Consider the following 15,502-nt stretch of genomic DNA (forward strand, 5'->3'; position numbering starts at 1 on the left):
TTGGCAGACTAACTGGCATCCCATTTACTGTCACGGCTTTACCTAAAGGAGAGAGACGAGACAAGCTTACCTCAAGCAACCATCTCCTAAAATATAGGCTGTGGCGCCTACCCTATCATCAGCCTCTGCTTCCCCTTATGACACCATCCCCCCTACCTCTCAGCAGATGTATGACGGTATTTCCCAGGCTGAGGGTCACCGACTTTGTGCAGGTGACTCCGGTGCTGCCGCATGGCACGTTCTCTGCAATCACACTGAACAAACCGCTGGTCTCCCTCGCCAGCACGTACTGGCAGTCGCCCAGGAAAGAGTAACAGCGGCCGTCGAACGTCACGTAGTGCGGGTCCCCTGTCGCCACGCACACACCGGTGCAGGCGGACTGGCTGCAGTGCCAGCGGCGCTCCTTGCACACACTGCAAGAATGAATGATGCATAGTTGAGATGATTTCATGTGAAGGGGATGGGACGCAATGAGACAACTGCATGCGTTACCATGTGTTGCAGTCTTTGGTGATGGTGTCGTTGCTGTAGTAAAGTCGACCGTTATGGTGACAGGGGCACTCCTCTGGCAGAACGCAGCGATCCCCCTGAGAACACACAACGTACAGTAATATTAGTCAAAATTCATCCGTATGAGCAGTCATGATATCAGGCGTTGTTAATCAGTTAATAATCTGTTTGGCTGGAACAGTACTCATTATAGCATTAAATGTAAGATTTAATGTCACATGTTATGATTAACAAATCATATTACTGATACTTACAATACCAGTGTTTTCTTTTAAACTAATATGTAAACAATGTTGGGAAGGTTACTTTTGAAATGTAATAGGTTAAAGATTACTAGTTACACTGTTAAAGATGTACCAGGTAATATAACTATTTTACCTACTTCATCAAAGTACTGTAACTTATTACATTTGATTACATTCGGATTTCTTTTTAGAAAAAAATGTAAACTGGGCAATGAAATTGTCGTCAAACCAGGCAGTGTAAACCTCAAAACAGCACTCAACAATGATTACTTTTTTACATTCTTCAATATAACTTGAATTAAATTTGGAACAGAGCAACAGAATGAATGTAATATTCTACATTTCAGATTTTTACTGGAAAGAATATAATGGGATATGACCCCCTTTGTAGGCCCCAACATTTTGATTCGTAACTGTAATTCAATTGCATAGTTTTTCATAGCAACTGTAACTTAATACAAATACATTTATTTTACATATAATTACGTAACTCTGATGTATGTAACTTGTTACCCCCCAACACCACATGTAACACAGTGAAGGAACTGCCTGTGCCGTGCGCTCAGTAGGACGAAGGTTCTGGGCTCTGTTACATCTATAGCACCTGCTAGCCCAGCTATATGGAAATCAAAAGAAAACAAATGTCCAAAATACACCTGCCAGTTATTCCCCCCTCTTATTAATATTAGCATGCTAACAGCAATAATTAAGCTGATAACAGTGGATGAAATGGTTATGAAATGTGGAAGTTGTTGCTTGTAAATACAATTAACCGCGAGAATTAAGCTAGTGGTCATCAACACTCTAGCTAACGTTGGTGTCTAGCGCCTCATCAGCAGCATATTTTACCATTAATTAAAAGTTAGCTCGTTCATTTTTACACCCATAACTTGGTTTAGTCTCACTGCTCTATCAAACCCATTTCCAGCAGCATAGGTCAGCTGTATTCAGCAAAAACGCTCAAACTAATTACATTTCAACTTAACTTACCCGTCTAACACCAAAACAGACAAAGTTAGCTACTAAGTTAGCTAACTTTGGCTATATGGTGAATATAGTGGAGCATTTAGCAGCTAGCATTAAAGAGACAGGTATTCTTCCCTCGGGAGTTGTGGAGACCAAAACTGAGTTATAAGGAAAGTAAATATTAAACTTGCTTGAGCAGTTTCTCTGCTGCCCCCAAGTGGTATAAACCTCGGGCAATACCTAAAAATGAATTTAGCTTTAGCTTCACCACATTGCAAGGGCCAGGTATTGTGCACATACTGGCTCACTAAGGCTTACAAGAACCCTGCAATTGAACAGCGCCATTGTTAATGAACACCTGCTGTGTTTTGCCTGCTATGACAAGTCAAAATGTCTGCTGTGAAAAGGTCTGTCGTCTCAACATTTCCCTTTTCTAAAACATATTGTTTATTCTATATCCACTCAAAATACCAAATTTTGAGTTTTCACCCACTAGCAGCACAGTTCCCTGGGGACAGACGCAGCCCGACAGGGGCTCTCTGCAGCTCGAATGTGCCACACTGGACCCCTGCTGTTGGTCAGGGGGATCCAGGCTGGAGCAGGTGAGGAGGCAGGAGCGTGGAGAGTAGACCAGACAGCCCGGACACTGGTTCACCTCCTCACAGCGCTCCTGAGTGCAGTTAAACAGCCCCCGCTCACACACACTGTGGATGGAGAGGAGAGAGAGAGAGATTAGAATTTAGAATTGACATTGGCTGAAAGGAATTTTATTTTATCCTTCAAATGTCAGGTGGAGGTGAGGGGCTTTAGAAACCGGAGGAGTCGCCCCCTGCTGTCAGTAGAGAGAATGCAAGCTTAAGACACTTCTACATCGGCTTCACTCGGCAGAACCGGAGGTTGCCGCCTGTATAAAACACATCAGGTAAGATAGCGTTACATATGTGCGTGGCTATAGCTAAGTTAGCTAGCTAGCTAGCAAGCCAAGGTAACAGCCTTGCTGGTGACGTACATTGTGCGAGACGAGAGATCACTGAGCGGTTTCACCCAATATAAAGGATACTATGACAAATCTATGACAAACAGCAATTTTCTTGACTGAAAATGATATTTCAAATAGACAAACATCATATGTGTAATTCATGGCACATTTTAAAAGAGATGAAAACATTTGTCGTGCTGTTGACTTCTCTACATCATTTTTACAAAATAAGATCCCATGCATGGGGGACGCCGGAAGCTGCGTGACTTCACTTCTCTGTTAATGATTTCAAGTCTGTAATTAATGACTATGTTATGGCAAAAATCAAGCTTGTATTAATTATGAGCAATGAAGACAGAACATAACGTGGTATAGCAGCAGTCAAGAGGTGGCAGGTCGGCCCAGCACGCCCTTCAGCACAATACTGAATCTCTGCAGCCTCAAGAGAGTTTACTTTGGATCAGTATCATCAGATATCAGGTCAGTGGTCAGCGCAGGGCCGGAGACACATCTTAGCAGTGTCAACAGCAGGAAAACGAGAAACGCAGCGACGACCAGCAGCATTCTAGTTATTCAGTCACTCAGTCATTAAGATATGACTCTACGACCAATAGAGGAATGATGACTGTGGTTATGTAGTGAAGAGACGTGATGAAATCAACCTATCCTGTATCAGCGAGCAGGAACATAGAGCGATTTCATCAGAGCTCCTGCACCACCAGGGACTCACTGTGGGATAGCGCTGTCTCATACACCTCGACGGCAGTCTCAAACACACAGCACGCTCATTGCACGGCTGAGGTTTGTTGAAGTGGCAGTTCAGCATAAAGCTACGAAATGTAGACTTTTTATGCAGATTAATCTGGAAAAACACCTAGATACTAATACTAACAAGCTAATCAAATCCATGTATTAAAGATAACAATTATATAATTTACCTGTTGTATTGAAACAACAGCACACAAACAAACTCTGACCTCCCTGACCTTTCACATTGTCCTCAAAGAAAAACATAGAAAGATTTGTTAATGCTTAGCAGACTTTATCTCCAATAACACTGTCTATATCACGGATTTAACACTTTATTAGCATTTGATCTGAGTAGATCTATCACCCCATGGGATCAAAGATATTTTCAGCGAAACCTGATTCAACAATTATTAACGCATTAAGTTTCTGTCAATATGTTTCAAAAAGAGAAATGACGTTGAGTGTTTTAAACCAGGGAGTGCTCTACCTGAGTGAAACCCCAGCTACAAGTTGCTCCCTACACTGCACATACCAGCTGTTACAGTTGTTCTGAATCACGGCCCCAGGCCGGTACGTCTTGTCTCCTTGCACACAGGGGCACATAGTGATGGGCACACACTGGCCCTGGTGGTCCTGCACTAGCCCCGGTGGGCACTGGCAACCCGGAACGCACATCCTGAGACCCGTCCCACCGCCAGTGGCATCGCAGCTCCTTGAGTCGGAACAGGATCCGCCGCAGGCGCGACCACATTCCTGGTACACCTGACCCCCCGAACACTGGACCGCTGGGGAGAGGAGGAGAGATTTCTGAACTACCTTGGGCATTTCTACCAACTCCACATTGTTAACCAGTAATGGACATCCTGAAAGAAACTCTTAAACCGATGGCCTCCCCGCTTACCGCAGAAGGTGCGGTTGCGCCAGTGGACGGCGACGCCCTCCTGAGCGCAGTGTCGGGCGTAGGCAGTGAGGATGTTGCAGTGACAGGCCCTCTGCGGAGCGCAGCCGCAAACCTCCGACAGACAGAGACGGAAAAAGGGCTCCCTCTCCACCACGTCATGACACGCCTGCAAAGATCAGACGGACGGGATACATGTGTGAATAAGAGAGAGGGAGACAGAGATAAACTCCCTGAGATAGTAGGAGATTTAACGTGCAAACTACACCTGAAAGACGGGACTGTGTATGATGGAGCACACTGTCTCCGCGTAGTGCCTCCTCTGGGTGTACGTGGTGCAGGGGTCAGGTGGAGCCCCTCTAGGTAGAGCACAGGCCTCTGTCGTGAATTTGCTTGCGAACAATGACACACTGTTCTCCACGTCTCCTTCCGGGGTGGTGAAGTCATCGTGCTGGTTCCAGGTCAGTGTTCCACAAAGGCCGCGCACCTTGAATACAGCATTTAAAAATAAATCAAATCAAAAATGCAAGTTTCTGTAGTCAACAGTCCCTGTGACGGGACCGGTTGCGAAGGTCACCTTATTTGCGAAGCCAGGCTGCAGGGTGATGAGGGCCAAAGGTCCATCTAGGTGCCAGAGCAGCTGGGCTCCAAAAGCCTGGATGAGGAGAAATGAGGAGGAGGCCCTACGCACAACCAGGTCCCCCGTCACCACTGGCAGGGGCTCCCTCAGGCCATTCAGTGTCACTGTACCTGGAGGGAACAAAAACTGCAAGCAATCAGGAGGCAGCGAACACGATCAAAACACAGACCTGTGACTTTTATTACATTACATTAAATGAAATTTATTTTTTCAGAAAAAGTTCAAGCCTGCATTTGTTGAATTTGAAAATACTGACATAAGTAGACGCCTAACTCACCGGCGTCTGTGATGGTGACTGTGGTGTGGAGTGCTGTGACTGACATCTCCCTTAGACAACCCAGACCTCCTCCACCTCCTCCTCCTCCCGCTGTAGGCCTACACTCCCCGCAGCGCACACTCACCACCAGCTTCCTGTCAACAAAGTCCTAAACGCACACAGAACGTAAGCTCGAAGAAGAAGGAGAATGCACCTCATAGTGTGTGTAGCCGTGTGCGTGGTCGCATGTCATGCACCTCACCTCGACAGCAGTGTAGGAGCAGTCTCCTCCCTGTAGTGAGTACCTCTTTTTGTCAAAGGTGGTCACCTGTAGCGCCCCCATCAGGCTGCACTGGGCTGCGCACTTCTCCCCAGTACACTGCCATTGGCCTGCTCTGCACACACTGGGAGGATTATGGGTAAAAACAAAAAGTAAACAGAAGGATGGATAGTCAGAAAGAGAGGAAGAGATATACATATGTAATCCGCTAACCAGGTGTTGCATCTCTGCTGTATCCGGTCCCCTGACTGGTAGGTGCGCCTGCGATGGAAACAGGGACAGTCGTCTCTTGTCAGGCAGAGCCCCTGGTGGAGGGAGAGGCCCGGTGGACACTCGCAGCCGCCCACACACTCCTCCCTGCACTGGCCCATGGCCGCAGCGGGCCCGGGGGGCTGGGGAGACGTGCAGCTGGGGGGACAGGAGGACACACAGTCTGAGAACACCTGACCTCTGGGACAGACGCGACCTGGGAGGACAGAGAAAGGGAGGAGCGAGACAGATTTAAAGGGCCGCACCGGTGCTTTTGCATTTTGTCGGGATGTTACGAACTGTTCTATTTCATTACCACACAGGGTGCCCGTCCTCCACACCATGATGACATGTTGCTGAGCACACTCTCGGGCGTAGCTAGCCAGGGTGTCACACACTGCCGAATCCCTGTCCTTGGGCGGCAGGCTACAGTACAGGTAGAGACAGGTGTCCATGTACGCCGCTGGGTCCAACTGAAAGGCACAAAGTTATCACATGTGGGTTGTTCAACAGTGCAACCTGTGTCAAATAGAAAAAATGACTCCCTTAGGAGTCTCCAAAGTCAGAAATGTGCAAATCCTGCACATTTTATACAGTGTTGATTATGTAGGCTAACTGAGAGGCACACAGTGCAAATGTTTTTTGTTTGTGTGCAATGATGAACATAAGAGGAACAGCTATTAGTGAAAATATTTACACAACAGATGAACAGCATATTCAAACATGCATATTATACAGTACCGTGTGTTATCACATATACAGTGCACCAATAATGAGTTGCAAGTAAAGCCAGAGAGAGGTAGTCTATAAAGAGATAGCCATATCTTAATTCACAGATTATTAACCAGAATATGATTACACCTTCAATTTCAGTTTCAAAGAGAAAGAAGGACTTCTGGGCAATGCTCATGCTAAGCCGATTGTGTGACTGACACTCAGCTGTTGGTGCTCTCCATGTAGTCATTATAGTCAGATCGTCTTGAAGACCAATGGCTGGCGTCAATCTCACCCATTTCTTGGAACTGCTCTAACAACTGACGCCCGGTAAATCATTTGCCTCCAGGAGCGTTTTGATTTACAACTCATCACAGGTTTGGCTTTCAAAAGAAATGAGACTAAAATGAGACTCTTAATAACTGAAAAGGACAACTCGTGGAAAAACAAAGCGTTAGCATTAACATTGGTCATGCCAGGTGAGTGTGTGTATAGGTATCAGGTGCCTCTGACCCGGAGGTGGCAGTGTGTGAAGGGGTCTTCCAGCAGGCGGTGACACACTGACTCCGCCTGCCTGCGTATTGCAGGGTCTCCTGAGAGGTCACAGCTGTGGCCGAGCTCGGCCGCGTCGCTGCAGCCCTGCAGGGAAGAGGCTCAGTTACAGAGCGTGCTTCTCATGAAAGTACTGGAAATGTCACAACACGCACGCGTGTTTAGAGAGCAAAAAGATCTCATACTGGTGTCTCATGAAGACAAATAATACTATAAAAATCTATCATTTTTGCAAGAAAAAGTGATATACTCATTAAAGCACTCAGTGCAGTACTTCGTTGTGCTGGTCAGGAACTTTCCACGAGTTGCCGAAGCTAGCGGCGTACTGGGACACAGCTCCGCCCACTGTGGTGAAGTCATCTGCAGCAGGAAACAGGTACATTAAAATGTAAAAGAGTTAGCTCAGTTGAATCAAGAGGAAAATGTGTATCTGCATCTGTCGCACTTTCCCCACCGTCAGCGTTGTTGTTGTAGACTCCACAGAGCCCCCTGGTGGCCATCAGGTGCTCAGCGGTCACCGTCAGGTACACGGTGTTGGTCAGGTCGAACTTCACTCTCACTCCCAGGCCGCTCTCCACAAACACAAAGTCCCCCAGCCAATGAACACTCACTCCTGTAGGAAGTCAAATCAATATGCCAGTAAATATTTCTAGTGGAGGTCAAGGAAGCATCACCTGTGTGCGTCCATCCATCTTATTTCTTAGTCAATAGAAAATGAAATAAAAAATGCAGCAAATTATTGCAAATACACAGTGGTGGAAAGTAATTAAGTACATTTACCCAAGTACTGAATTTAGTACAATTTTAAAGTACTTGTACTTGACTTTTTTATGTTTCTTTAAACTTTTACTCCACTACATCTCAGAGAGCAATATTGTACTTTTAACGCCACAACATGTATTTGATAAATTAAGTTACTTTACAGTTTTAGAATATTAACACCAAAACATTATTAACACGTGAATGATGATGTATTATTAGAGAATAAACTATCCAGCAGGATATAAAGAAGTTAAAACCTTCAACAGCTGCAACGCAATAACAGATGATCAATAATTATAATCCAATAACATAATATACAAAGTATGATTAGGAAATTGTTCATTCTGTATCATGACAACTTCTTCTTTTGATCTTTTATACTGAAGGCCCAGTAGATGCAACACACAGCCTTTCATTAACATGTGCTATATTTAGTTTTACAGAAATATTTACATTTAAATATCAATTCATAAAACTCAAAATGTTGTTTAACATGTTTTTGATTTAGGTACACTTGGTTCAGTTGGTTCAGTGCAGGTCTGACTGTGTCATGATGTAACATTAGCATCAGGGGGATTGTATTTTATTTTGACCTCGTCTCATGTTAACAATATCAGACTAGAAGTGGAACACAGAGAGCTTTACTAGCAGCGGAAAGTACTTTACCATTTTGGAAGAGTGGCTCTCCATTGGGAACGGGGAGGCTGTTCAGCGTTAAGTTCTTGTGGTGAATTGAAACCAAATCAAGCCCCAGCATCATCCTCAACGCCTGAAAGCAGAGGGCCACAGACACATTAGAAAACCAGTTCAAAGCAGACATTTCTAACAAACCACAGGCCAGACATGTTTTTCACCCTCACCCAGCCAAGCTCACCAATGTCCCTCCCAGAGCACATCACTGATTATACCGCTTCATTGTATATATTTCCCACCTTGCTGCAGACTCCTCTCCCGTCACAGACCGTACTGATGTAGACTGCCCAGGTGCCATCACTGGATGAGGCCAGCAGGTAAGTGCAGTCGCCCTGGAAGTGGAAGTGCTTCCTGTCAAAGGTGCGGTAGTGGGCTCCACCCCAAGTCATGCAGGTGGCCGAGCTCTGAGGCACCCTGACGCTACCCAGCAGACCACCGCGCACCAGAGGGGAGGTCTGGGAGTCTGTAGGGGAAAAGTATAGTGTGTGTTACTCATGTGATGTTGTCCAATGAAATACAAGCAGAGAGCAGCTGCTAGCAACACATTTTTTAAAAAGAGAAATAAGTCACAAATTAATGCCCCAAAGCATAGTAGGTATAGGTCCAAAATGTGCATGGATGCTCTCTGACCAGGAAGAAGAGTGTAGGAGCAGGACAAGCAGGTCTGGTCGGAGGCGTTCCTCCAGCTCAGCCCCCACAGGCTGCTGCAGCACTGCTCCATGGGCATGAGAGAGGAGTTATGAACTCCAGGGAACTCCACACAACTCCACGTAGAGTAACACTGGCCACGCACGCCCACACCTGGGAGGAAGAGGACAGAGAGAAGAGGTAAACAGAGAGTAAAAAGGGTTAGAAAGAAGGACAATGGTCCTGGTAGGGTCCCCGTCTTTAGATATTTGAAATAAATGAGAAATAACGAGAAGTGTGTTTTTATTAATTTCAGAGCAGCTGGTGACCAAGTTGAGAATCTTGAAAGAAACCAGTAAAAAATCATCGTGAGGCTGTTTTTATTCTAGTCTGGTTCATTTAAAGCAGTTATAGTGAAGTGTAAACCTGTTTCCGCTCTTCCTCAACTCAACTGACCTGCTGTATACGTGTATAACCCGTCCATTTACACACATTTCCTGCCACGTTGTCGTTGTTACTTCATGCCTGAAACTGGTAACTCTGGACCTGGACCTGGACCTGAACCTGGACCTGAACCTGAACCTGTACCTGTACCTGTATCTGTACCCAGTGTGCAAAATACCCAGTGGTAATCAGGTCAAGTCGCTTCTTGTAGTTGTTGGTTTCCAAGAAGAGGAGAGACGATGTCCTGCTTTAATCCAGGTTCTCACGAAAGGCACCGGATCAAGTCTGTCCAAAGGGGGTTCCTTTAGGTCCTCAGAGAGACGTGAAGACAGGACCCGTTGAAGCTCTAGCTGGCCGTGTCGTTTAACGTCAAGGTGGAAAATTGTCTCTCGCTCTCACTATTCATATTTGTGAATAAATGTTTTTCAGTTTGAATAATGAAAACTGTTCGTAAGCTTTAAAAGACATTTTAGTGACAACTGCAAGTAACTTAAAGTAAGTTTCTAAAGCTATCAAAAGTTCAGGTTGGTTATTTTCAATGATTTGTAGAGTTGAGGTTTCCACCAAGGATGTCAGAGACACACTACACCCAAAACTCTCTCTTCTTCTATTCAAGTGATCGATTCACCAATCGATTCATTGACAAAAACAAAAATGGTGGATCGAACAAATACTGGAAACACAGTGAGACTGTGGTGTTGCTGTGTCCTGCAGATGAACTTTGATGATATCTAACACGTCGACCTCCTGAGGAGCGAGAAGCGAGACCCTGAAGCGCAGCAGCAGCATTCTGTGGTTTGAGCGTCTGGCTGACACACAAGGTAAACTTGGAGGATGTTATGGTTTTCACACCTCTGAAAAATATGAAACACGATGTTTATAACCTATAGCCATACAGGAAGCGCCATCTTAAGGTGCAACTGACTTTTTATTCATACATTTTATCCTCATTTAAGTTTCATTCTCTTTGATGAGTTATGATTCTTTCCTTACATTGAGCTCAGAGTGTTTTGATTTCAGATATTATTATATTCTTTGCATGTAATCTCATATTGTTTAGTGTCAATTTAAAGATGATTAGCTTTAATATGTCTTCCTTTCATGTATAATGAAGTAATCATATGTGCTTCTATTTGACGGAATGGTAAAGAAAAGTAAATAAGTCAATTTGGGCTTTCTTTACTCTGACCTGATGACTGAGTCAGCAGAGGAAAAAGGCTGCAATAGTAAATGTTGGGGGGGGGGCATCCTCTTTAAAAAAAAAAAGCCAGACAGGAACCTTCAAAGAGGCTAGCAAGAAAGTGCTAACCTAATTAAGCAGTCAGTCAGATAAGATAAGACTACGTAAACAGCATTATCCAATGCATTAAGAATGATCTGTTGTCTACCTCATAGACCAGAAGGTTAAAGAAGTGCCAGAGACAGAGGTATAAGGAGGAGGGAACAAAGGATCGGGCTTCTTTAGGCTTATCAGGTCTTTTTAGGGATTTTGTAATTTTGACAATTTGTCTTTTCCTTTACTTATTTTTCGTTATCCATTTTTGTAAACTTTTAGCTTCTTTTTATTGTAAAAAACAAATAAAACTGGATTATATTTTATACGTTCCAACCAAAGTCCAGTGCTGCTCATCTCTGAGGGGCCTTCGTAGTCTCCTGAAGGTGAGAGAGCCCCCCCCCCCCCCGGGATAGGGAGATCATTGGACATACATTTGAAAGGCATTCCTGCTACGAGCTAAGGTTAAAATGATGTTGTGCTGTATTATGTGATTTACTAACTTGGTTGGCTCAGATTGTGCTTGTTTATTTTGCATGATGGTGCAGTGTGATTGTAATGCTTAGACATTAGCTGTTGTGGTTTTTAGTAAAGCCATAGGGCTCAGATTGGCATCTAAATCAGGGGTGTTAGGGCCAGGGTCCTGAAGCTGCCCTTCATTATCGAGCGAGGTTCCCAACCACACGGGGTTCCTCCTCCAGCGGTGGCCCTTTAGAGCGGGTCCATCCTGGAGTACTTCCAGTCCTCCATAAGTGATACGGCGGTGGCAGTGTTATTAACTTATCCTGGATTTTGCCGCCCTGAGCAGGCTGAGACGGTCTTGCGTGTAGATTTTGGGGTGTGCGTTCGTTACCTAGGTCAGAGGTCACTGAACAAGCCGTCTTCCAGTGCCTCACTCACACTGGGAGCTAGGCTGCACACCGTTTCAATATATTTCCGACTTATCACCAATTTTTTCATTGCGGTGATCATGATGCATTGTTTCATTTCACATGTAAAACATGCATAGTGTACATCTCATTTGCCACTTTCTTGTCCTCACCCTCAGAGCAGCGTGGTCCGCCCCAGCCCTCACAGCATGCCCTCACTGTCTTGTTCACCATCTGGTTCTCCATCTCTGGGGGTCTGGAGATCGACAGACACATCAGGTTGGAAACGTCAATACATACAAAGTCACAGACATCTCTCCCCCTCTGATACCATAAGCTGTTGATTTCAGTTCTTCAGCCGTGTTCACACCAAACACGCGTCATTCGCACCGCCGGTCTCGCGGGGACTATTTGTGTTCATTCGCGTGAATCGCGCTGGACGCACCGGAGAGGGGGCGGGGCTTATCGCCCTGAAGCCGTTCAACTGTCCGCCATCAACCGTGGAAATAATACCCTCTATTTCTGCTTAGTACGTGTTGTGGAAGTCACAGATGTCCCGGGAAAGTAAACGCCGTCATGTCTGGTTCATAACAGAGTCCAGAGGAGCTCCGTGGATTGTATCGAGCTGTGTTCACTGTGTGTAGCGGGCCACAGGGCGCTGTTACTGCAGCTGTACCAACACTAAATAAACTGATGGCTGTGATTTAACGGCAACAAACCGACAAAAGGGACTCCGAAAGAACTACGTAATGATGCCGATTCGTAAAAAGTCTGAATTCATGTTTAGTTAGTTATCTCCGCAAGGTTTACACACACACACACACACACACACACACACACATGTATACACATAGTTTGGTCTCTATTGATATGCCAAACGCGCCATTGCAAGTTTGCATCGCTCCAGTCTCATCGCGTCTGCGCATAGACTTTGTATGTAATCTACTCGCGTGAATAATTGGTGTGAACGCAGCATCACTGTCCTTTCTTCAAGTTTGCTTACATGAGTAAGTGCAGAATATGACAATGAGCGCAGAAAAAGCTAGGCCAGTAAAAGGCAAAAAATATCCTATTTTCATGAGGAATGGGTACGTTTTATTTCCACGAATGTGAGTGACAAATGTGTGAGTCTCATTTGCGGTGCAGCGAGTCAGTCGGTAAAAGATGGAACGTTAAGCGCTTCCCCAAAAGTCCACAGCAGCTCTACACCGGACTGGCAGCAGACTACGAACAGAGACGGTACAGGAGCTGAAGACAACGTTCAAAAGAAAACGGTCTCTTCACCTAACTGACGAGAAGGCCAACGCTGCAACAGAAGCTTTGTTTAGTGGGCACTCATCCTATGCTGTGGTTGGAATAGAGGCGATGACTGCGGTGGCTGAAAACGTTATTTAAGGACCATAAAAGTAAGACAGAAATGATGTCTGTTATTAGCGATGTACCACTTGGTGCTATGAGTAGCTCTAAGCAACTCTCCTTTTGTCAAACGAGCTCTCAAAGGAGAAAGAAAGGTTGGAGACCCCTGCTTTAAGGCAAGTTAATTGGATACGGTTGTACTTTCAAAAGTACAACATATAACAAGTCACATTAGGCATTGTTTTGAGAAATGTCTCACTTTTATAAAGGCAACAGCTCCTGCACTGGATTCTTCTGATAACCATGAGGGTGTAACATTGACATGTTCCTTCTATTCCCCCTCAATCATACTCTCCACCACCACCTTTAACTGTTGGAGCGACTCTTTGCAAATATTTAAAGATTTTTATTTTCATGTGATCAACACCAGCAATACTGCCACGAACCCCCTTTTAACGAGCTAAGAACACCGGGAGTGATCCGGTTCACTTTTCAAACACTTAGAGCCGAAGACGCGGGCCAGCGGGCTGACAGTCGCTCAACTTTTCACTTACTTGTACAAGAAACATGAGGCCTTCGGACCCTGTCGTCTGTAGTACAGTGCGATGCCGTCGTCGCCCCCGTGCTTGGCGCGCATCCTGTCCACATCGAGCCTCCAGGCCTGGGTGTTGTACTGATACACCTCAGAGCAGCTCACTTCCAGCTGCAGGCGCGGGGACAGGACTCGCTCCACTCTCTCCTCCGCCGTGTGTTCGCACCAGTGTCTGGAGCACGACACACAGATCTTAATGTCCCCTCTAATGCTTCCTTTGTAAAGTGCTGTTGTGACTAAAGGTACTGGCATGATGTTTACTTCAAGATCCTGAACTCTGAGGTCAAGAAGGATTCTCCTGTCCACTAACGTAAAGATCCTGATTATGAAAACACGTACCAAGACAGCACCAGACAAAGTTCATATGCAATGTGTTGATTTATGGTTCAATAGTAAATAGAATCAGTTTATCAGTAAACGGGGCTGGAATTAGGTTCCCTTATCAATACAAGATACTGGCATTGGTATCACCAGTAGCCGTGTTCTTGGGTCATGTCATGGCATGCTACATATATGTTCTGCACTGATACACAGTAAGAAATTCAAGTGGAAGCTTATACATCTAATTCCTCTTTTGTGTGTTAATAATGTGTTTTTGATTGAATAATACTAATTAAAATCATTTTAGTGCTACAATATTGTCTAATTTGCTGCAACTGGCTTATTACTCTGCAAGCACAGCAGTCAATGAAGACTCACTCCTTCATTTACTTGAATTCATAGAAAAGAGCAGTGACCAACGAGCACTATCAGAACCTTAAACATCTACTGTAACAAGCATTTCTAATGAAGGCGAGTAGGTCAGAGGCTCAGGGCCCTTTGAGCGTTTTTTAAATATGACTACTCATGGCTTTCACCAGGGTTATGGTGTTGTTTCAGTGGTTTACACAGTGATTTGTACAGTATGCACTCAGACAGGTGAATCTTGTTCATAACTTAGTCTCTATATGCTATGACACTGTCTACAAAATCATCTTAATCCAGCTTTGACTGGTCTGAATCAAGCTCACCGCATTCCCATCACTGTCTGCAGTCCAAGCAGAGTCAGCAGGAGGGTCCCCATGGTCCTCTGCTGAATGTGTGGGCCTAAAGTTCCTGCAAAAAAGGTTTGTGTGCAAGTTTTGCTTTTTTATAATCAGACTTTTTAATTAAAAACAAATACAAAACGAATTTCAAATTGTCAAAATAAAGTAAACTTAATTGGCAGCTGAAGAAGTTCTTCCTGACATTTAAAGATAGAATTCAGGCAGACAGACGGACAGCCCAATGAGTGGACTCCAACCATCAATGTGAGGATTGAGTTTAATGTGTTTCATTGTGAGGGTTCAGACCGATCCATCTGAAACGTGAAGACATCTTTATAACTCCCATCGTCCAGCTACAAATAGCAAACGGTGCACTTACCTTTGAAGAGCTTTTGGGAGATATTTGCCATAAAAGGTTTATACGTCCTTTCTTTATGTCATTATTCTGTGCGGTTCTGTCCAACAGTATTTCATACACTCCTCAGTGATAGTTTGCCTTATGGGGGGAGCGGAGCCCCAGATGCAGGCATTTAAACGCGGGGGGTGACTTGTGGGATGGACAGTGGCATCTGAACCTGCTGCCATTGGTTGTAAGTGGCAAGGTCACAGCTGTGAGGGCAGGCATTGGCCACCCGACCTGTGACGGACACTTCCACTGACCTCGCCCCCGTCAAACATTACAGGCGATGGCGGGGGCCGTGGAGCCTCAGCCACAGAATAAAGAGATATTTGTCAGAGCCTAATCCTGTAAAGAGAGGCAAGGATGATGGGGGCATTTATTCAATGAAGCGTGTCAACAGACATGGGGGAGCGAAGGCTTTT

General features: G+C 45.1%; 1 protein-coding gene across 5 annotated transcripts in view; it reads right to left on the reverse strand.

The window, feature by feature from the left end:
* sspo (SCO-spondin) overlaps positions 1-15,146 on the reverse strand; it is a 75,018-nt gene extending 59,872 nt beyond the window's left edge. For all 5 annotated transcript variants that reach the window (XR_004213845.1, XM_031876768.1, XM_031876770.1 and 2 more), the window contains exons 1-22: positions 15,060-15,146; positions 14,666-14,750; positions 13,618-13,827; positions 11,881-11,963; positions 9,125-9,295; positions 8,734-8,957; positions 8,468-8,570; positions 7,494-7,652; positions 7,314-7,399; positions 7,001-7,126; positions 6,090-6,246; positions 5,738-5,990; positions 5,507-5,648; positions 5,266-5,413; positions 4,926-5,098; positions 4,617-4,835; positions 4,352-4,517; positions 3,983-4,235; positions 2,215-2,425; positions 493-587; positions 157-413; positions 1-42 (exon numbers count right to left, since the gene is read on the reverse strand). The exon at positions 1-42 is cut by the window's left edge and continues 93 nt beyond it. Coding sequence is in view for 4 of the 5 variants with exons in the window: in XM_031876768.1 (XP_031732628.1) it covers positions 1-42; positions 157-413; positions 493-587; positions 2,215-2,425; positions 3,983-4,235; positions 4,352-4,517; positions 4,617-4,835; positions 4,926-5,098; positions 5,266-5,413; positions 5,507-5,648; positions 5,738-5,990; positions 6,090-6,246; positions 7,001-7,126; positions 7,314-7,399; positions 7,494-7,652; positions 8,468-8,570; positions 8,734-8,957; positions 9,125-9,295; positions 11,881-11,963; positions 13,618-13,827; positions 14,666-14,750; positions 15,060-15,090 (3,394 nt within the window). In the remaining variant the exon portion in view is untranslated. The remainder of the gene's footprint in view (positions 43-156; positions 414-492; positions 588-2,214; positions 2,426-3,982; positions 4,236-4,351; positions 4,518-4,616; positions 4,836-4,925; positions 5,099-5,265; positions 5,414-5,506; positions 5,649-5,737; positions 5,991-6,089; positions 6,247-7,000; positions 7,127-7,313; positions 7,400-7,493; positions 7,653-8,467; positions 8,571-8,733; positions 8,958-9,124; positions 9,296-11,880; positions 11,964-13,617; positions 13,828-14,665; positions 14,751-15,059) is intronic.
* Positions 15,147-15,502: the final 356 nt, after the last annotated feature.

This window comes from Anarrhichthys ocellatus, unplaced genomic scaffold (assembly GCF_004355925.1).
Source record: "Anarrhichthys ocellatus isolate YVR2014 unplaced genomic scaffold, GSC_Weel_1.0 scaffold115, whole genome shotgun sequence".
Classification (NCBI taxonomy): Eukaryota; Metazoa; Chordata; class Actinopteri; order Perciformes; family Anarhichadidae; genus Anarrhichthys; species Anarrhichthys ocellatus.